The sequence below is a fragment of the Lipotes vexillifer genome, unplaced genomic scaffold, assembly GCF_000442215.2.
Source record: "Lipotes vexillifer unplaced genomic scaffold, Lipotes_vexillifer_v1.1 scaffold382, whole genome shotgun sequence".
Classification (NCBI taxonomy): Eukaryota; Metazoa; Chordata; class Mammalia; order Artiodactyla; family Lipotidae; genus Lipotes; species Lipotes vexillifer.
The window spans coordinates 7813024-7835026 of record NW_006780611.1 but is presented as its reverse complement, the minus strand read 5'-3'; the positions used below and the strand labels follow the sequence as shown (position 1 = coordinate 7835026).

Genomic DNA, 22003 nt, shown 5'->3' with positions numbered 1-22003 from the left:
CCCTCTTTGTAACTCTTAACTGTATCATTATTTGTGCATTTAACACTGGCCTTTTTATTTGTCTTTCTATGCATGGACCACAAGCTGTCCGAGGCCAGGGACTTCATTAACCTTGTTCCCCCAGCATCTGGCAGAGCCCATTGCACACAAAGGTATCCTGTGGTTATTTGTTGAGTAAATGAATAACAGTAGCAGGGTGGTCCAGAGCAGCCCTTGCCAAAAAAGAGTGGCCTAGAAGGAAACTGCAAAGAAATTGGGCTTAACTGATTGAAAAGTACCTACAGGATAATTTTGAAAGTTGCCAGGTATTCTCTGATGGTGCCGAGTTCAGCAGAAACAAATTTCTGACTTCCTCTGTGGTGTGTGTGTGTGTCTGTGTGTGTGTGTCTGTGTCTGTGTGTGTGTGTGTGTGTGTGTGTGTGTAGGCGGAGGGGACTATGTAAATCTACAAAATAGTCTTGGAACGTGGATATCATTAGCTCCATCTCGTAAATGACAAAAAAGAGGCTCAGACTGATTCCCTGAAAGCTAGCATGGGACAGGGCTGGGACTGGAACCGGCTCAGGGCCCTCTGCAGAGCAGCCCATGAAATGCTTGGTGCCCAGGTGGGGATTTCTCCTCCCGTGAACAGGAGCAGTGACTTCAAATTGCTCAAAAAAAAAAAAATTGGTAACCAGTCACTCTGAGCTCTGGACTCTGGCCGAGCTCTGTTTTTTTTTTTTTTTTTTTTTTTTAACAGTGAGCTTCTGTTACTTTTCTATTTTATATATATATATAAAAGAGTTACTGTTTAAATGTCTCACTTTAGCAGCCTAGCAGGTGGGTCTTGGAGCTGGAGAAGCAGGAGTAGAGCTTGGGCCCCTGGAGAAAGATGTGGGTTTGAACCCTTCTGTGCAGTTGGGCCCTTAGGTTGTTGCGAACAAGAAAGACAAGATGAAGAAAGTAAAAGCCTCTTTGTGGGACTTCCCTGGTGGCACAGTGGTTGAGAATCCGCCTGCCAATGCAGTGGACACGGGTTTGAGCCCTAGTCCGGGAAAACCCCACATGCCGCAGAGCAACTAAGCCCGTGCGCCACAATTACTGAGTCTGCGCTCTAGAGCCCATGAGCCACAACTACTGAGCCCACGTGCCACAGCTACTGAAGCCCCTGTGCCTAGAGCCCTTGCTCCGCAACAAGAGAAGCCACTGCAATGAGAAGCCCGCGCACTGCAACGAAGAGTAGCCCCTGCTGCCTGCAACCAGAGAAAGCCCGCATGCAGCAACAAAGACCCAACACAGCCAAAAATAAATAACAAAAAAAAAGCCCTTTGGAACCAGAATGCTGTGGGAGGGTGGAGATTACCCTTTGCAGCTGACTCTTAGTTTGGCTTATAGTGGGGCCGTGGAGGGGGCCTGGGGGAAGTTTCTTGAACTTTGGTTTCTATTCAAGGTGGCCAGTTAAAAGAAAAACTGCAGGTTGCTGAGGCCTGCGGGTATCCATTGTGTGTTCATTCCTGGATAGATGTTCCTGGCGGAGCCTGGAGGTGCCAGTACCTGCAGCCTGCTTCCCATGCAGCGGTGTGGCCTTGGGCAAGTCACAGATCCCTCCAAGCCTCATTAAAAAGAAAAAAAAAAAAGACTTTATTTTTGCAAGTCTCGCTTTTTGGTGGAAAGTGGGGATAATAGCACCTACTTTTGAGATTACTGTAGGGATAAATAACCTGATTCCTGAGAGCAGGGCTTCTCAAGCACTTCTGTACTGCTGACCTATCAGGCAGCCTGGGGAAGCCCATGCATGCCTTCTCAGAATACTCTTTTTTTTTTTTTTTTTCTCTGGTACGCGGGCCTCTCACTGTTGTGGCCTCTCCTGTTGCAGAGCACAGGCTCCAGACGCACAGGCTCAGCGGCCATGGCTCACGGGCCCAGCCGCTCCACGGCATGTGGGATCCTCCCAGACCAGAGCACGAACCTGTGTCCCCTGCATCGGCAGGCAGACTCTCAACCACTGCGCCACCAGGGAAGCCCCTCAGAATACTCTTTTTAAATGCATAAAGTAAAATACACAGGATTACAAAGGAAACCAATTCTCTTGAACTACAGCTGGGCTTTTACATCAATGCACTAAAAAATAAGATCTGCAGTGAGTCTAATGTAACTACTGTAATTTTGAAGTTGTGGTGAGCATGAACAATATTTTGTTGTGTTCACAGTAGCTGAAATTTGACAGGGAAAAAGCTGTGATTTCTTGTGCTGACACTACTGAGTGTATTGCCTACATTCATAATCGAGTGGAATGTTAAATATCAGGTAGGAGTTAGTGAAAAAAGTTGCAAATGTTTTCCCAGACCCCTGAAGAAGGGTCACATACCCCTGAATTCTCTCCCTGGGCCCCAGGTTCAAAACCCCTGCCATAGAAGGTGCTTCACTCCCAGCAGGTAACCTCCAGAAATGAGCTGAGACCCCTCCCTGACCTCCTTGGAGCAGAGGGTCCTCGGGCTCAATGCAGACCCAGAAAGCTGATGAGTGAGGTCGGGGACTGTGAAATTAAAGCCTTCCTGGTGTCTCTGAGTAAGCCATCGAGGGCCTGGTGAGTCAGGAGAGGTACCAGGCGTGGAGATAATGTAACCTCAGGTGGTGTTCATGTTGTGCGTGGCCCGTCTGCAGGCTGCACTGGGGCAGGTGAGTGCTCGGGGTGGGGTGGCAGGGTGCAGCGTGGGTCTAGGCTGAAGGCGGCCTGTGGGGGTGAGGGAGCACTTTTGAGTCAGGAGGGAACACTGCGTGGTCTCCAGAGTCCATCTGCCAGAGTTCAAAGCCCAGTTCTGTCACTTAGTAACTAACCCTGGCAGGTCACTTCACCTCTTTGTGCCTTGGTTTCCTCATCTGTAAAATGAGGATGATAGTAGTACTTTCTTAAGGGGTGTTATGAGGATTAAGTATTATACTTAAAGCTCTTAGAATAATACCTGGTAAGAGAAAGTGCTTAATAAATGATGACTGAAGGAATTTCCTGGCGGTCCAGTGGTTAGGACTCCATGCTGTCACTGCCCAAGGGCCCGGGTTCCATCCCTGTTTGGGGAACTAAGATCCCGCAGGCCACGCGGTGTGCCAAAAAAAAAAGATTACTGAAACCCACATCTTCACTGTTATTCTAGGATTTATGAGACTCCACTTACTCAGAATATGTTTCTCTGCTGCTCAGAGATGAATCAGACGCAGCTTCTGGCTTCAAGGAGCTCTTAGTTTAGGGAGAGAATGGGAATGTTAACTAGGATCAGTGCAGTGCTTGTGAGCTTGGAGTGCTGTGTAAAGGTGGGGTTTGGGGAAGGAAGCCTTCCTGGTAGAGGAGCCACCTCAGCTGAGCTTTTTTTTTTTTTAATTTATGTTCATCCTCTTATTTATTTATTTTTTGGCTGCATTGGGTCTTCGTTGCTGCGCGGTCTCTCTCTAGTTGCAGCGAGCGGGGGCTACTCTTTGTTGCGGCGTGTGGGCTTCCCATTGCGGTGCCTTTTCTTGTTGTGGAGCCCAGACTCTAGGCACGTGGGCTTCAGTAGTTGTGGCTCGTGGGCTCAGTGGTTGTGGCTCGTGGGCTCTAGAGCACAGGCTCAGTAGTTGTGGTGCTCAGACTTTGTTGCTCTGCGGCATGTGGGATCTTCCCGGACCAGGGCTCGAACCCGTGTCCCCTGCGTTGGCAGGCGGATTCTTAACTACTGTGCCACCAGGGAAGCCCTCAGCTGAGCTTTAAAGAAGCACTGGGCATTAGGGCTGTTCCAGAAAGAGTGGGCAGCTTGAACGGGAAGCTGGATGCTCCAAAGTTGCTGGAGTGTCACATTCCAGGCCTGACCATGGGTGGGTGCTGTGTGACCTGGATGAGCAGCTTGGCCTTTGTCCTCCTGGTAGCGGGTGTCATGCAAGGTTTGGTTTGTTTCCTAACTTTCTTCACAGGAAGTTACAAAAATGGTAACAAAGAGTTCTCTTCACCCAGCTTCCCTTGATGGTGATATACAGCCAATATACATGATCAAAACCAGAAAACTGGCATTGGTTCATTAGTGGACTACAGAGCTTATTCACTTTCCGCCTTTTCTTAAACCTACATTCATTTGTGCGTGTGCAGGCACCTGGGAGGGTTTTGATGTCGCACGGGGGAGTGACGTTGACATGTATGTCGGATACCCCTGACCACCAAGTGGCAGCAGATTGGAGGGAGCTCGATGGAGGCTGCTGGCCAGAGATGATGAGGGCCTGCTAGTGGAGATGATAGGAGAGGGAGGAAGTGTTTGGGAGGCGCAGGTGGAAGGAATTGGAGATTGAGAACAGGATGACGGTTGGATATAGGACTAGAGTCGGGGAATAATGGCAGAGGAGCAGAATTAGGGGAGAAGCTGCTGAGTTAAGTTTGGGATGTGTTGAGTGAGAACACCCAGCCCAACCGGGATGGGCGCCAGGGAGGACTTTCTGGACACGGAGCCATCCAAGCTGGGTCTTAAAGGATGAATAGGAGTTGGCTGGGGGTGGGCTGGGGAGGAGGAGGGCATTCCAGGTAGAGGGTTCAGGATGAGGAAAGGCACAGAGGTCCTCAACAGTCTGGGGATTGGACATCTGGGTAGCGCTTCTCGGAAGGTAAGAGATGTGAATCTGAAATACTGGGGAGGGGGTGAGCCTGGTGGGAGGAATAGATTTGTGAGTCACTGACATGACTCACGAGATCATGAAATGCAAGAGCTCATCTGGGGAGAGCATGTCAAGTGAGGAAAGCACCGTCCCTTAACTGGAAGACCTGGGCAGAGGAGTGGAGGACCAGCAGACGCAGCCAGGAGTCCTAGAAAAGGCCAGTAAAAAGCTGTCCCTCACTGGACTCAGCAGCTCGGAGGCCCCTGGGATGGGGAGGACCCTTGGCAGGCACCCTCAGTGGAGTGGGCATGGGCTTGCTGGGAGTAGGAAGTGAGGATGTGGGGACAGCGTAGACAACCCTTTCACGAAATGTGACCAAGAGGCGGAAGGGATAAATTGGGAGATTGGCACTGACATATACACGCTACTGTATATAAAATAGGTAACTAAGAAGAACCTGCTGTACAGCACAGGAACTCCCCTCAATACTCTGTAATGGCCTCTATGGGAAAAGAATCTGAAAAAAAAAAAAGAGTGGATATATGTGTATGTACAACTGATTCATTTTGCTATACATCTGAAACTAACACAACATTGTAAACTATACTCCAATAAAATTTTTTTTTTAATGTGACCAAGAAAGGGAATCAAGGTTGTGCTAGCCAGAAGGGGATTCAGGAGCAGAGGAGGGAATTATTTTGGGGGTGGGGAAGTCTTGAGCATGATGACACACTCAGGGTCCTGGGGCTGGGTCTGATTACTTAATGGGCAACAATAAGGGTAATTATGGTGATGTGTGTGGGCCCTGGGGCCAGGCTGCTAGGGTTTGAATCCCAGCTCTACCTTGTTTCAGCTGTGTGACCTTGGGCAAGTCACTTGACTTCTCTGTGCCTCTGTTTCCTCCTCCACAAAATGAGAATGATAGCAGTCCCTGTCTCATAGGATTGTGCAATCCTTAAGGAAGGTATTATGTGTATAGGGATCATGACAGCCCCTGGAGCATGGTAGCCACTCAGGAAATGTTAATATTATTACCTGATTGTGAATTTATCTCGGTCTCAGTTTTTCTCATTTATTTATTCAACACTCATTCTTTCTTATCTAGGTAATGCTTGGATTGGGTGAGTTGATACTCATTCATCCATTTCTTTTTCATCCAAACCACCATTTCCTGAGCACTTCCTCTGTGTCAAGCATGGGCCAGATGTTGAAATTTTGGAGGGGCTAGCGCAGTCCCTGCCTGGTCTGATGAAGATCTGAGTCTTTAAAATTCTGTCATTTTCAAACCCTTCTCCAAAATGGAGAAAAACAGTGTGTTTCCTTCATGGTTCTCAGGTTCTTTGGTCTTTTTCTTGGAAGAACAGTCCATGGACATTTTGGCAGTCCTGGAGCACTGGGCTTAAAATCAGGCTACTGGTTCCCATTTGGCCCCTGTCCTACTGTTGGCCTGATGTCAGTCATCTTATTTTGTATTTTAGATTACAAGGTTAATACTTGCTCTCTGCAAAAAGTCCAAACCATGCTGAGGTATATAAAGCAGAACAAAAAGTGGTCTGTGTGCTGTTGCCTCTTGGCAGATCCCAATTCCTGGAGAGAACCAGTTAAATTGGAGAATATTCTCTCACACAGAGGTAATCATACAACCCAAAATGTTCTGAAATCTGCTTTTTTCCTTTCTCAACCATGTACAGAGACATCTCCATGACAGTACATATAGATTCAATAGCTGCACTGTATTCTATAATGCAAGTGATTGATTAAGCTAATTCTCTACTGGTGGACATTAAGGTTGCTTCTAGTTTTTTTCTCTTTAAAAAAAAAAAATCCCTGGGGACTTCCCTGGTGGTCAAGGGGTTAAGACTCCATGCTCCCAATGCAGCGGGCCCGGGTTTGATCGCTGGTCAGGGAACTAGATCCGCATGCCTGCAACTAAGAGCCTGCATGCCGTAACTAAAATTTCCGCGTGCTTAAGCTAAAAGGTCCTGCACGCTTCAACGAAGATCCCGCACACAGCAGTGAAGATCCTTAGTGCCGCAGCTAAGACCCAGTGCAGCCAAATAAATAAATAAATAAATATATTTTTAAAATCCCTGTACAAATATAATTTGAGGGCTTGTACAAGGATTTTGGTAGGTTAAATTCTTGGAAGAGAAATTTCTGGGTCAAAGGGAAAGGGCATTTTATCATTTGGAAGGCTTTTGGCTGCAAGTAACAGAATTCCTTCCTCAAAATGGAGTTTATTAAAATCTCAAGTGATAAATGAGGTGGAGCAGTTCATTGAGCCAGTTTATTAAACACCTTTGGACAGTCTTTCTTCTCTGTCATCTTCTTACTACACTGCCATACAGCAGCAGAAAAAGGGATTATTTCTCCTGTCCCATTTTAAGTGTGAAGGAAGTCTTTCCCAGAAGCCCCTTAGCTGATTTCCTCTCCTTCCTATTGGCCAGGGTGATGTCACATGCCCTCATCCAAGCCAATCCTGGTGAGGAAAAGGACTGTTACGATTGGTTTAGCCCAGTGCAGCTTCACCGGGGTACCTGGGAAAGCAACAGTATTGGGGCAGTGCCAGGGAGGAGGAAGGGAAGCTGGCTGGTGGATAGGCAGCTTGCTCATTTTGGTAGACGTTGCTTCACAGACACCATCAGTTCACACACTCACTGTATTGGCAGTGTTGGAGAGTGCCCATTCCTCCACCTCATCGATCTGGCTCTCTTCTCTCATTAGCCTCATGAGTGAAAAGTGTCGTCTTGTGGTCTTAACATGTGGTTCTGTCATCAGTGAGTTTCTTTTCCTTTTTTTTGGCTGTGCTACGCAGCTTGTGGAATCTTAGTTCCCCAACCAGGGATCGAACCCAGGCTCCTAGCAGTGAAAGCACTCAGTCCTAACCACTGGACTGCCAGGGAATTCCCTGAGGATCTTTTTTTTTTTTTAATAAATTTATTTATTTATTTTTGGCTGCATTCAGTCTTCGTTGCTGTGCACAGGCTTTCTCTAGTTGTGGCGAGCGGGGGCTACCCTTCACTGCAGTGCACGGGCTTCTCATAGCGGTGGCTTGTCTTGTTGCAGAGCACAGGCTCTAGGCACGCAGGCTTAGTAGTTGTGGCACGCGGGCTCAGTAGTTGTGGCTCACGGGCTCTAGAGCGCAGGCTCAGTAGTTGTGGTGCACGGGCTTTGTTGCATGTGGGATCTTCCTGGACCAGGGATCGAACCCCTGTCCCCTGCATTGGCAGGCGGATTCTTAACCACTGTGCCACCAGGGAAGTCTCCCCGAGTAACTTTTCTTAATGAATGATATTTCCTGTCAATTTCCTGTTCATGTTCTTTGCCCATCTTTTAAAGTCATCATGATTATAAAATAAAAATAGTTGATATTAAATGTTTATCTTGTGTCAGACATCTTATTGAACCTTCACATCACCCCTTTACAGTAGATATTACTTTTCCTGTTTTAGAGGCGAGGGAAGTGAGACACCGAGAAATTAAGCAGCTTGTATGCAGCTAATAGGGAACAGATCTTGGAGTTGAACCCAGGTGTGCACCTGGGTGTGAGGTCAGGTACCATGCTGATACATTGAGGGAATCATTTTCTGTTGGCTCTAATTCACAGCTGTATTTCTGAGAAGAGCCCATTTGAGGCAGATCCATCTTGAAATTCCTAAATTATAAGAACCTGGACCCAGAGTTGAGGGACTGCCCAGCTTGGCGGTGGGAATCTCTTTTCTGTAAAAAGGAATGAGATTTGTTTGGCTTACATGCTCCTTGCTCCTCCACCAAGTGCCCTATCTGAGTTGTGCCTGACCCTCACCCTCAAAGAGCTCGCCTCCCTCTTTAGCTGAGAACACATGATCTTTTTTAACCACTGTCTTAGTCTGCTCTGGCTGCTATAACAAAGTATCGTAGACTGGGTGTCTTAAACAACAGAAATTTATTTTCTCGCAGTTTTGGAGGGTGGATGACCCAGATCAAGGTGCTGGCGGATTTGGTTTCTAGTGAGAGCTCTCTTGTGCTTGCAGACAGCTGGCTGCCTTCTCACTGTGGCCTCATCTGGCCTTTCCTTGGTGATGCCTGTCTGCAGGGAGAGGGCGGGAGAACTCTCTGGTGTCTCTTCTAATAAAGACACTAATCCTAGCAGATCAGGACCCTACCCTTATAACCCTATTTAACCTTAATTACCTCCTTTGAGGCCCTATTTCCAAACAGTCACATTGTGGGTTAGGGCTTCCAACATAAGGTTTTCGGGGGCCACAAACATTCAATCTATCAATTCTGCCCTTGCCCCCCCCCCAAATTCATGTTCTCATCACATGCAAAATGGATTCATTCCATCCCGACAGCCCCCGAATTCTTAACTAATTCCAGCATCAAGTCTCAAGTTCAGAGTCTCATCTGAATCAGATGTGGTTAAGACTGGAGGTGTGATTCATCTTGAAGCAAAATTCCTCTCCAGCTGTGAACTTATGAAACCAGACAGGTTATAAGGTTTCAAAATACAATGGTGGGACAGACGTGGGGTAGACATTTCCGTTCCAAAAGGGATTCATCGGAAAGAAGAAAGAGGTCACAGGTTCCAGGCAAGTCCAAAGCCCAATGGGGCAAATTCCATTCGATTTTCAGGCTTGAGAAGCATCTTTGGCTCGATGTTCCCCCTTCCTGGCCCACTGGGGCACAGCATCACCCCCACAGCTCTTCCAGCACTTTGCCCCCCAAGGCTCTGGGCCTGTTGAAAAGGAGGCAGTAGCCCCACCCTTTGAAACCAAGGAGGCAGCCCTGATGATCTCTGAATTATCTTTGGGGTTATATTTCCCTTTTCTTAAAGGATAGAGCATGTTCGCAGCCAAATCGCTCTATGATCCTGTCCTCCAGCCTTCTCTGTCCCCTTTAGTTCAAACTGGAATTATTTCTGCTGGTATAATTCCATCTCTGTTTCTGACTCCTGCTGATGGCTGATTTGATCCATACTAATCTCCTTACCAAACGGTTGTTCAGCCACACCCTAGGTGTTCTCTTCAGAACACTCCTTCTCATTTTTTGCAATATGGATAAGCTGAGAACGTTCTAATTCTTCAAGTTCTGGTTCCTTTTGTTAAACGATTCCTTCTTCAATTCATCTCTCTTCTCTCGTATCTTACCGTAAGCGGTAAGGAGGACTCATGCCACAACTTCCATACCTGGCTTAGAAAGCTTCTCTGCTAAATATTATTTCATCACTTGCAAAGTCTACCTTCCACCAAACACTAGAACACTATTCAGCCTTTGCCACTTTCTAACAAGGATCACCTTTCCTCCAGTTTCCAATAACCTATCCTTCATTTTCATCTGCGGTCTCACCAGAATTGCCTTAGTGTCCGTGCTTTTACCAACAGTCCTTTCATGGCAGTCTGGGGGTTTTTTCTAGCATGTACCTCAAAACTCCTTCAGCCTCTACTCATCGTCCAGCTCCAAAGCCACTTTTGTATTTTTAGTGTTTGTTATAGCAGCACCCCACTTCTCGGTACCAAAATCTCTATTCGTCTAGCCAGGCTACCAGAAGAAAATACTGGATCAGAGCCCTACCCTCGTGACCACATTTAACCTGAATTGCTTCCTCAGAGGCCCCTTCTCCAAGTACAGTCACACTGGGGGTTAGGGCTTCATATTAATTTGGGCGGGGACACAAACATTTAATTCATAACAACCACCTATAAAAATGTTCTTCCCAGGTCAGGGAAACTGAGGAAAAGGGAGGCATGTGGGGCATTAGGTGACTGGCAGTTTTGCTAATGAGATGAAATCTATTTGCCAGCCCTGGCCTGGGAACTTTACACTCCATGAAATGAATCTAGAGTGGTCGATATATAGATCCTGGGACAGGAAATTGAGAGAAACATTTTTTTGTGTGGGAGCCTTCACCCTAATCACTCCACAGACACATCTGCCTTCTGTGGGACACAAGCGCTCACGGACACCAAGCACAGGTTCAGGTGCCTGGGAAGGTTGCTGAGCAGTTCCGCCTCTACTGTGCCTTTGAGGGGGGAGGGCAGCAGTGTCTTTACCAACCTAAAGTCAGCAGTTGTAGGCCTTGTGAGCCATCTGAGCCTCACTCTCCCCATCTCTGAAATGTGGGTCCCAGCATGGTCCAGCCCACCATCAGGATCAGATAAAATGTGGAAGATGGCAGTGATTTCATAAACCATCACATGCAGCCTGCCAGAAGGCCTGCCCTCCCTGACACCAAGGAGCCAACTCCTACTCAACCTTCAAAACCCAATTCAGACGTTGCCCCTTTTGAGGAGCTTCCACTTTCTTTGTGCCTCATCCCAGTCTGTTTACCACAGGAGCCTTGTTTGGGGTACAGCTGCTGGGATATCTTTGCATGCCTCTAACTAGGTTGTAAGGCCTGAGTAGGGAAGGCACCCTGGCCTTCTCATCTGCATATAATGGGCATATGGCATAAATTTATTTATTTATTTTTGGCTGCATTCAGTCTTCGTTGCTGTGCACAGGCTTTCTCTAGTTGTGGCGAGCGGGGGCTACCCTTCACTGCAGTGCACGGGCTTCTCATAGCGGTGGCTTGTCTTGTTGCAGAGCACAGGCTCTAGGCACGCAGGCTTAGTAGTTGTGGCACGCGGGCTCAGTAGTTGTGGCTCACGGGCTCTAGAGCGCAGGCTCAGTAGTTGTGGTGCACGGGCTTTGTTGCATGTGGGATCTTCCTGGACCAGGGATCGAACCCCTGTCCCCTGCATTGGCAGGCGGATTCTTAACCACTGTGCCACCAGGGAAGTCTCCCCGAGTAACTTTTCTTAATGAATGATATTTCCTGTCAATTTCCTGTTCATGTTCTTTGCCCATCTTTTAAAGTCATCATGATTATAAAATAAAAATAGTTGATATTAAATGTTTATCTTGTGTCAGACATCTTATTGAACCTTCACATCACCCCTTTACAGTAGATATTACTTTTCCTGTTTTAGAGGCGAGGGAAGTGAGACACCGAGAAATTAAGCAGCTTGTATGCAGCTAATAGGGAACAGATCTTGGAGTTGAACCCAGGTGTGCACCTGGGTGTGAGGTCAGGTACCATGCTGATACATTGAGGGAATCATTTTCTGTTGGCTCTAATTCACAGCTGTATTTCTGAGAAGAGCCCATTTGAGGCAGATCCATCTTGAAATTCCTAAATTATAAGAACCTGGACCCAGAGTTGAGGGACTGCCCAGCTTGGCGGTGGGAATCTCTTTTCTGTAAAAAGGAATGAGATTTGTTTGGCTTACATGCTCCTTGCTCCTCCACCAAGTGCCCTATCTGAGTTGTGCCTGACCCTCACCCTCAAAGAGCTCGCCTCCCTCTTTAGCTGAGAACACATGATCTTTTTTAACCACTGTCTTAGTCTGCTCTGGCTGCTATAACAAAGTATCGTAGACTGGGTGTCTTAAACAACAGAAATTTATTTTCTCGCAGTTTTGGAGGGTGGATGACCCAGATCAAGGTGCTGGCGGATTTGGTTTCTAGTGAGAGCTCTCTTGTGCTTGCAGACAGCTGGCTGCCTTCTCACTGTGGCCTCATCTGGCCTTTCCTTGGTGATGCCTGTCTGCAGGGAGAGGGCGGGAGAACTCTCTGGTGTCTCTTCTAATAAAGACACTAATCCTAGCAGATCAGGACCCTACCCTTATAACCCTATTTAACCTTAATTACCTCCTTTGAGGCCCTATTTCCAAACAGTCACATTGTGGGTTAGGGCTTCCAACATAAGGTTTTCGGGGGCCACAAACATTCAATCTATCAATTCTGCCCTTGCCCCCCCCCCAAATTCATGTTCTCATCACATGCAAAATGGATTCATTCCATCCCGACAGCCCCCGAATTCTTAACTAATTCCAGCATCAAGTCTCAAGTTCAGAGTCTCATCTGAATCAGATGTGGTTAAGACTGGAGGTGTGATTCATCTTGAAGCAAAATTCCTCTCCAGCTGTGAACTTATGAAACCAGACAGGTTATAAGGTTTCAAAATACAATGGTGGGACAGACGTGGGGTAGACATTTCCGTTCCAAAAGGGATTCATCGGAAAGAAGAAAGAGGTCACAGGTTCCAGGCAAGTCCAAAGCCCAATGGGGCAAATTCCATTCGATTTTCAGGCTTGAGAAGCATCTTTGGCTCGATGTTCCCCCTTCCTGGCCCACTGGGGCACAGCATCACCCCCACAGCTCTTCCAGCACTTTGCCCCCCAAGGCTCTGGGCCTGTTGAAAAGGAGGCAGTAGCCCCACCCTTTGAAACCAAGGAGGCAGCCCTGATGATCTCTGAATTATCTTTGGGGTTATATTTCCCTTTTCTTAAAGGATAGAGCATGTTCGCAGCCAAATCGCTCTATGATCCTGTCCTCCAGCCTTCTCTGTCCCCTTTAGTTCAAACTGGAATTATTTCTGCTGGTATAATTCCATCTCTGTTTCTGACTCCTGCTGATGGCTGATTTGATCCATACTAATCTCCTTACCAAACGGTTGTTCAGCCACACCCTAGGTGTTCTCTTCAGAACACTCCTTCTCATTTTTTGCAATATGGATAAGCTGAGAACGTTCTAATTCTTCAAGTTCTGGTTCCTTTTGTTAAACGATTCCTTCTTCAATTCATCTCTCTTCTCTCGTATCTTACCGTAAGCGGTAAGGAGGACTCATGCCACAACTTCCATACCTGGCTTAGAAAGCTTCTCTGCTAAATATTATTTCATCACTTGCAAAGTCTACCTTCCACCAAACACTAGAACACTATTCAGCCTTTGCCACTTTCTAACAAGGATCACCTTTCCTCCAGTTTCCAATAACCTATCCTTCATTTTCATCTGCGGTCTCACCAGAATTGCCTTAGTGTCCGTGCTTTTACCAACAGTCCTTTCATGGCAGTCTGGGGGTTTTTTCTAGCATGTACCTCAAAACTCCTTCAGCCTCTACTCATCGTCCAGCTCCAAAGCCACTTTTGTATTTTTAGTGTTTGTTATAGCAGCACCCCACTTCTCGGTACCAAAATCTCTATTCGTCTAGCCAGGCTACCAGAAGAAAATACTGGATCAGAGCCCTACCCTCGTGACCACATTTAACCTGAATTGCTTCCTCAGAGGCCCCTTCTCCAAGTACAGTCACACTGGGGGTTAGGGCTTCATATTAATTTGGGCGGGGACACAAACATTTAATTCATAACAACCACCTATAAAAATGTTCTTCCCAGGTCAGGGAAACTGAGGAAAAGGGAGGCATGTGGGGCATTAGGTGACTGGCAGTTTTGCTAATGAGATGAAATCTATTTGCCAGCCCTGGCCTGGGAACTTTACACTCCATGAAATGAATCTAGAGTGGTCGATATATAGATCCTGGGACAGGAAATTGAGAGAAACATTTTTTTGTGTGGGAGCCTTCACCCTAATCACTCCACAGACACATCTGCCTTCTGTGGGACACAAGCGCTCACGGACACCAAGCACAGGTTCAGGTGCCTGGGAAGGTTGCTGAGCAGTTCCGCCTCTACTGTGCCTTTGAGGGGGGAGGGCAGCAGTGTCTTTACCAACCTAAAGTCAGCAGTTGTAGGCCTTGTGAGCCATCTGAGCCTCACTCTCCCCATCTCTGAAATGTGGGTCCCAGCATGGTCCAGCCCACCATCAGGATCAGATAAAATGTGGAAGATGGCAGTGATTTCATAAACCATCACATGCAGCCTGCCAGAAGGCCTGCCCTCCCTGACACCAAGGAGCCAACTCCTACTCAACCTTCAAAACCCAATTCAGACGTTGCCCCTTTTGAGGAGCTTCCACTTTCTTTGTGCCTCATCCCAGTCTGTTTACCACAGGAGCCTTGTTTGGGGTACAGCTGCTGGGATATCTTTGCATGCCTCTAACTAGGTTGTAAGGCCTGAGTAGGGAAGGCACCCTGGCCTTCTCATCTGCATATAATGGGCATATGGCAAATGTTGACTTGAATGTCCAGCACAGGAATTCTGATCTAATAGCCGCCATTTATTAAGTGTCTGCGGTATACCAGGCCCTGAAATGAGTGCCTTCTATGTATTAATCCTGTTGATGGGTGCTAGTTGTAATCTCCAATTTACCCAGCAGGAAACTGCCACTCGGGGGATCTGAACCCCTCTCCATAGCCCACGTCCATGGCTGCACTGCTCCTTTGGGATTTTGGTGGTTAGAGAAGTGGATTCACGCCCACCGGGTGAGGAGCCTTCTTTATGCTGCCTGGGGCAGAGAATGCTTATTCCCTGGCATGGGCTTCAGACTTATCAGGAATTACCACTGGGATGGTTACAGGCAGTATTTGTTTCTGTTTGCTCAGACCTCAGGGCCTAGAGAACTGACTCAGAGATGCGTCTCTGACCACTGAGGTTTTCTGAGAGGACGTCGGGCTGAACGGGGCCGGGGGTTGGGGGTGAGGGAGCGTAACAGGGCAGGTGTTCCCACGAGGCGTGGGCTGGTGTGGGGAATTTTGTGTGTGTGGTTCTATAACTTTATTGGACAATCACCAGTTAGTTCTTATCCACATTAACTGTAGATTTTTTAAAGTGGTGACAGGTACATAGGTAAACCAACCTATAGAGTTTGTTTGGTGACACTTCATTATGTTTTCTGGACAACCACACACGGATACGGTATGGGACGTTCCTTATTCCTTTGGCCTAGACAGTTTTGTTGAGCCTGCTGTCAATGCGTCCATCTGGAGTTCCCATCTCCTCTGTGGCAGATTTCTGGATTTCTTTGAGTGCCCGAGGGGCGCGCTTCTTGAAACCCGCCCCCATGGATGTGCCTGTGAATGTTGACAGTGTATTCTCGGGTCACTACCTCGTTGATGGTGGACCAGCCCTTCTTCTTGCCACCCTTCTTTGCGGGAGCCGTCCTGCCGGGCCAGGGTTGGAAAAGATGGTGTGGGGAACTGGACCAGCTGGAAAGGTAAAGAGAGGCTCTAGGCTGGGTAGGACAGAGTCTGATTTGTGGTTTGAAAGACCCCTGTGATGACCTTGAGGAGATGGGGGCCGTAAGGAGGCTGGTCCTTGTCTGGGGCAGGTGGTGTGGAGGGATGGGCGTGGCAGCTGTGGCCACACCTGTGTGTGACGGCCAGCGGCACCTTCCCCCATCCCACAGCTCCCCTGCTGGTGCTGGGCCTCCCTGTGTGGTGATGGGTGCACCCTTGTCTTCCCCACCCAAAGACCCTCTCTTCCAGGGCAAGGATTGGGCCTGACCCCAGGCCCCCAGGAAATAGGGTGAATGAGTGTGTGATGGTTGTGTTGACGGGACCAGGAGCGGCTCCATGGAGGAGCCAGGCTTTGAAGGATGGATGGAATTTCGTTCACAGGATGGAGAGGAGCATGGCTGCACAGGTGGAAGGAACTGCAGAGGCGCAGGCTAGGAGACAGGAAAGCCCAGCAGCCTGTTCCGGCTGGAAGCCTGCGTGGGGCGTGGGTGTGAGGATGATGAGAGCTTGTGTCACAGACAGGGACACTGAGGACAGAGAGACGGACCAAGAGACCTGCTCGGCGAGGCACAGGCGGCCCGGGGCCACTGCAGCCTGCCTCCTGCAGGAGAACAGGATCTTTGTGTCCATCCCAGGAGACACTTGCAGAGGTTTTGGCAGAAGGGAGGAGCGGTGCTGGAAGACACACACTTCCGCGGTTGTTGGACTGTTGCTCTGAGCCAGGCGCTCTGCACGAGTCTAACCCCTCACAACGGCCAATGCGGTGGGAGTGCCGTCAGCCCCACTTTCCCCATCAGGAGTATGACTGAGGTCCAAAGTCACATTGTGTGCACATGCTGGCCTTCACACCCAGGTCTGAGTCCAGAGCCCTGGCCCAAGGCCCTGGCAGGGTGAGCAGGCGTGTAGTGAGCACTTGCCAGTGGCCCTGGCCCTGCCGGGCGTGGGGAGCTGCTGTGTGCGACAGTGTTCTGGGAGCCTGAAGACGCGGTGTGGCTCTACCCCTCCTGGGAAGGACAAGCGGGAGGAGGGAGGTTCTGGTGTCCTGAGCCCTTTGCTCCCATACTCTCGTCTCCTTGGAGCCTCACAGACACCCTGCTGGCCCCGGGCCACACGGCGTCTCACAGCTCAGAGTGTGGGGCAGGATGTGGCCCTTGACAAGCTGGGTTCCAGCCCTGTTTGCCCGCTCACTGGTCGAGTGACCTTGGGAAAGAGAGTTCACTTCTTCGTGCCCCACTTTCCTCATCTGTAAAGCGGGCTTAGCGACCCCTGCCTGCTTACCTTACGTGAGGACAGCGTTGTAGAACCCAGGTGGAAATAAAGGACAAGGAAGTAGAGACTTTTTAGAAGGTGTCAGTTTGATACACTTGCTGCCTCTCCAAAGTAGCTGGGTGTTTTTTACACCTTTTTACACCTCTTTGCCAGTGAGGCAGTGAGGATCCACTCCCTGTGTCCGCGTACCAGCCCTCTGTGGATGCTGTGCGGGGGCCAAGGTACAAAGCGGGAGGTCCGTCCCCCAGTCCCGGGCTGGGCAGTCCCACCTCCCGGCCTTGCCCGTATCTTCTTGCAGTAACAGTTTGATGGGGCAGAGCGTGGAAAGGGCCCATGAATGGCTGGGGCAGAAAGTGCTGGCCAGCTGGGCCGTGGGCACCCCAGCCTCAGATTCTGACCCGGGGAAGGCCCAGCCCCCTCCTGGCTGTCACTGCGTGGGACCAGCTGACCTCCATGGTTGCAGGGAATGGGAGCCAGGTGGGCTCTCTGGATCTGGCCATGAGCTCCCAGCTCCCGGGGGCTCACCCTGGAGGTACCAGACCCCTAGCTGCTCTGTCTGAGCCTCCCTTCTCCTTAAGCACCCCCGCCTTCAGTTTTCACTCCCTCCATCTCTGGAGCACATCCCTGTACGAGTTCAGTGCCTTTCACTTGCTTTGCAACTTTGGGCCATCCCTCAGCCTCGCTGAGGCTCGGTCTCCCTCATCCGTAACGTGGGGAATTCCCTCCACCTCGCCAAGATGGTGCAGGTACCTGGCCACCCCGGCCTTGTGCAGTGGGGGCCAGCTAGCTCATGAAGGGGGCTCCCTGAGCTTTGGTTTTCTCCTTGGTAAAATGGGGACAAAATGACACCCTCCTCATGGCAGATTCAGTGAGACCCTCATACAGAGTGCCTGGCCCATGTGTGGTGCTACATTGTAGCTGTGATCATCAGCATTGTTTTTCTGTGTCTCTTCTCCCCAGACTGTGCTTAGTGGTAAAACAAGGTTTCTCCCTTGAAGTTGAGGGTATACCGTGCAGTATTGCATCCCCAGCCATGCATAGGAAAGGGCAGGTGGCCTCCAAGCAGCCCAGGCCCATCAAAGTCACTGTGCAAACTCAGGGTCCAGTGGGATGTGGGTGTGGAGGGCAGAGCCGTGTACCTGGTTCAGACACTTTGTGTAGACCTCGAGACAGGTCACTGCCCTCGGGGACACTCCTGCCACCGGCCCTGGCACCTGTGAGGTGGGGTGAGCATGGGAGTGAGGGAGCACACATTGGGGGCTTGAGGGTTGGACGGTGACTGGCCCCCGCTGACTGCCTGATGGACTGTGTTCTCTCCCCAGAGACTGATGGAGAGGCAGAGACGGAAAGCGGACATCGAGAAGGGGCTGCAGTTCATTCAGTGAGTGTGCGGTGGGCCCGGCTGGGCAGGGTCCTCTGAGGCATCCCCGGAGCACGCGCTCTCCAGCTCTCCCTTTTCTTCTTTTTTTTTCTTTGGTACGCGGGCCTCTCACTGTTGTGGCCTCTCCCGTTGCGGAGCACAGGCTCCGGACGCACAGGCCCAGCGGCCATGGCTCACGTGCCCAGCCGCTCCGCGGCATGTGGGATCTTCCCGGACCGGGGCACGAACCCGTGTCCCCTGCATTGGCAGGCGGATTCGCAACCACTGCGCCACCACGGAAGCCCCAGCTCTCCCTTTTCTTGCTCGCTGAGCCTTTGCTGCTCAGGCTGCCTGTGTGTTGGGGAGTGAGGAGGTGGGACAGGCTGGGAAGGGCCTGCCATGGCAGGGGCCGGAGTTACCCCTAACCCTGAGCCATGAACCCGCCCCGCACATATGCGCTTCCTGAACCTGGTTACCCTTTGGTCTCATCTGGCATATCATTTTACCCTCCGCCTCCATGCCTCCTCCTACGCTCCCTGTTAATTCTCTTGCTTGTCTGTGCACATCTTGTAATAAATCCCTAGTTCTTGCTTACTGAGCATGTCTTTCTGGCTCCGTGCTGGGCCCTTCACATCCATCATCTCTCTAATCTTCGCAGCAGCCCAGTAAAGCAGGTGGTCTTGTCTCCATTTTGCAGATGAGAAAACTGAGGCTCAGAGAGGTTAAGAAACGTGTTTACAGTCACACAGCTATTAAATGACGGAATTCTAACCTGAGTCTCGCTGACTCCAAGCCCACATCTCTTTGCATTATTTGCCCCCTGTTCCCACATGCCATGTTTGTTTTTTCATCTTTTTCTTTACACGTAAATTATTTTTACTAACCCTTTTCTTTTATCTCTCTGAAATGGACCCTCAGAGGCATGTTTATCATGATGCTAATGAAGCATAAGCTCCTGGCCCCTCGCTTGCACGGGTCCTTCCTGAAGCCCTGAAAGGCTCCCTGAGCAATTCTTTGTTTCTAATTTTGTGTTCTTTTTCTTAAATACGACTCCCCACAGAACTGGGATTTGCATCTACACACCCTCATATACTCTCCAATTTTGTTCTCTCACAGAGACCTGCAAAACGCGACCTGCCTTTTCACCACAAGCTGGGTCCCTTTTCACACACAAACACACAGGATCTGTTCCTGTTTATATTCACACGCCATGCTCTCGTTCCCCAGCTTGCACCACAGCCACTTTTCCCGGCTCCGGTGGCTCAGAGCTGCCCTTCATGGGGGTTCTTCTTCCGTGTGGGGGAGGGCTTTGATTTTGGGAAAGTGGCTGAGTTTTATTCAGAGGCCAGTCTGGTGAACAAGGCAAGCCTTGGGAATTCTGTCTTTTTAAAAAATTTTTACTTTACGTTGGAGTATAGTTGATTAACAATGTTGTGTTAGTTTCAGATGTACAGCAAAGTGATTCAGTTATACATATACAAGTATCTATTCATTTTCAACTTCCTTTCCCATTTAGGTTATTACAGAGCAGAGTTCCCTGTCCTGTACAGTGGGTCCTTGTTGGTTATCTATTTTAAGAATTCTGTTTTTTTTTTTTCTTTTTTTTAGTAAATTTATTTATTTTTATTTATTTGTTTTTGGCTGCATTGGGTCTGTTGCTATGCGTGGGCTTTCTCTAGTTGCAGTGAGCGGGGGCTGCTCTTTGTTGTGGAGCACAGGCTCTAGGCATGCAGGCTTCAGTAGTTGTGGCACGTGGGCTCAGTAGTTGTGGCTCATGGGCTCTAGAGCACAGGCTCAGTCGTTGTGGCGCACGGGCTTAGTTGCTCCACAGCCTGTGGGATTTTCCCAGACCAGGGATCGATCCTGTGTCCCCTGCATTGGCAGGCAGATTCTTAACCACTGCGCCACTGCGCCACCAAGGAAATCCCAAGACTTCTGTTTTTAAGTCACTGACTTTTGCGGAGCTGGAACTGTGAGCCCCAGACCTAGATCCACATCCCAGTGTCCCTGCTTCCTGGTGGTCCCAGTGCCTGCGAAATGGAGATGATGCCACTTCCCTCCCAGGGTCATTGTGCTTAGGATAAATGTTAGCCTTGTGTCCTCCTTCCCCTTCCCAAAGGGGAGCTCTGAGAAGGTTTAGCAACAGGCTTCTTGGGAACCCATATGTTGGTCTCCTGAGGGACTGCTTTGCAGCATACATAGTAGGACCTGCTCCTTTAAAAATGACTGTTTCCTCACGTACCGACTTCGTGTGCTTAGCAAACGTTTATTAGGCACCTCTGGGTACAGAGCACAGAGCACCGGAGCCATAAAGTGGTCTGCACAGGTGGGCGGATGGCTTGTGTAGAGCCTTAAACACCAGGATGAGGCAACCTTGAGGACGGGGTATGACCTATGGAAGACGAAGCTGATGCTGGAAGAGGAGAGGCTGGAGGTGGGAGACCAGTTAGGAGAGTGGTAGGGCCAGTGCTGGGGCAGGAGGGGTGGGCCCTGGTCGCTGATGGTGGGAGGCAAGTGAGAGGGCGGGTGACTGGCCCCCGCTGTCATAATCAGGGACACCTCCTCCCACACACACAGGCATCTCCTCTCACCACTTGTCACTTACTAGCTTAGGCTGCTCTTTTTCGCCCAGGTGTTCGCTGGTGGCTCCAGGCAACAGAAAGAGCCCCAGCCCTGCCCTCCGGCCCTGGCTCTGATCTGCTCTGTGACCTTGGGCAAGTCACTGCCCCTCTCTGAATGTCTGTTTTCCCCTCTGTGACATGAGAGACCAGAAGACAAACTCCAGCTCCCTTCCAGCCCTGCCACATCTCTGAGGCCTCAGAGATGTGCCTCAAGGCTCCTGGGCTGATGCTTTCTTCTGTACTGAGCCGGCATTTTTTTGGCCATGGGCAGGAGAGGGTGCGTAAGACCCCATCTACTTTTCTGAGTCTGGCATAAGGGGTTAGGTTCTGAGTGCCGGGCTTTGGCTGGGGTTGTGTGGGTTTTGCGGGCAGGGACAGAAGTGCAGAGACTCCCAAACTAGGGGGCCCTGAGGTGGACTTTGGGTGCCACCCAAGGGCCTGCAGTTGCAGGTTTGGTCTGGGGGGACATGGTCGTTCCCAAGGGCTGGTTTCTCAGGCAGAGGACAGCCGGCTGGAGCTGGAGCGCTTTCTCAGCATCTGCACCTGGGAAAGCCTGGCTGCCAGGCCCTGGGGCAAACACAAGGCCTTCATCCAATCTTCCATCGGAAACAGAGGGCCAGCATGGTGTTGATTTAAGGAGAAAAAACTGCTATCCCCTGACCCCAGTCCACAAGGTGATGTCTGAGGTCCGAGCTGGGGAGCCGGCTCTAGGCACAGTCTCTAATCTGAGGCTCTGGCTCCTGGGCCTCCGGGAGGCTGGGAACTCTGGGCCCACCCAGACCTTGCGTCCTTGTCCCTTTCCTATAGGTCGACCCTACCCCTGAAGCAAGAAGAATATGAGGTGAGCGTCAGGGGCTGGGCTGGGCTGGGGGAAGGTGAAGGACGGAGTGTCCCTGGCGGGGGGCGGGGGGCCCGGGTGCCAGGGCTGGGGCTGAGGGCAGAAGGCCCCCTGAGCCCCCGCACCCTGCCCCGGCAGGCCTTTCTGCTCAAGCTGGTGCAGAACCTGTTCGCTGAGGGCAATGACCTGTTCCGGGAGAAGGACTACAAGCAGGCGCTGGTGCAGTATGTGGAGGGGCTGAACGTGGCCGACTACGCCGCCTCCGACCAGGTGGCGCTGCCCCGGGAGCTGCTGTGCAAGCTGCACGTCAACAGGGCCGCCTGCTACTTCACCATGGTGAGCTCCTCCCCTGCGCCCGCCGCCCCGACGGCCCCACCACTGCGCCCCCG

At 50.2% G+C, this 22003-nt stretch overlaps 1 protein-coding gene and 1 pseudogene across 1 annotated transcript in view; one reads left to right on the top strand and one right to left on the bottom strand.

Moving 5' to 3' along the window:
- Window positions 1–22003, top strand: part of ZC3H7B (zinc finger CCCH-type containing 7B) — a 56944-nt gene that overhangs the window by 6156 nt on the left and 28785 nt on the right. Inside the window, exons 2-4 of the mRNA XM_007453976.1 lie at window positions 18118–18176; window positions 21584–21617; window positions 21753–21950. Of these exons, the coding sequence (XP_007454038.1) occupies window positions 18124–18176; window positions 21584–21617; window positions 21753–21950 (285 nt within the window). The 5' untranslated portion in view covers window positions 18118–18123. The remainder of the gene's footprint in view (window positions 1–18117; window positions 18177–21583; window positions 21618–21752; window positions 21951–22003) is intronic.
- On the bottom strand, window positions 6774–16156 carry LOC103090298 (60S ribosomal protein L31 pseudogene; annotated as a pseudogene).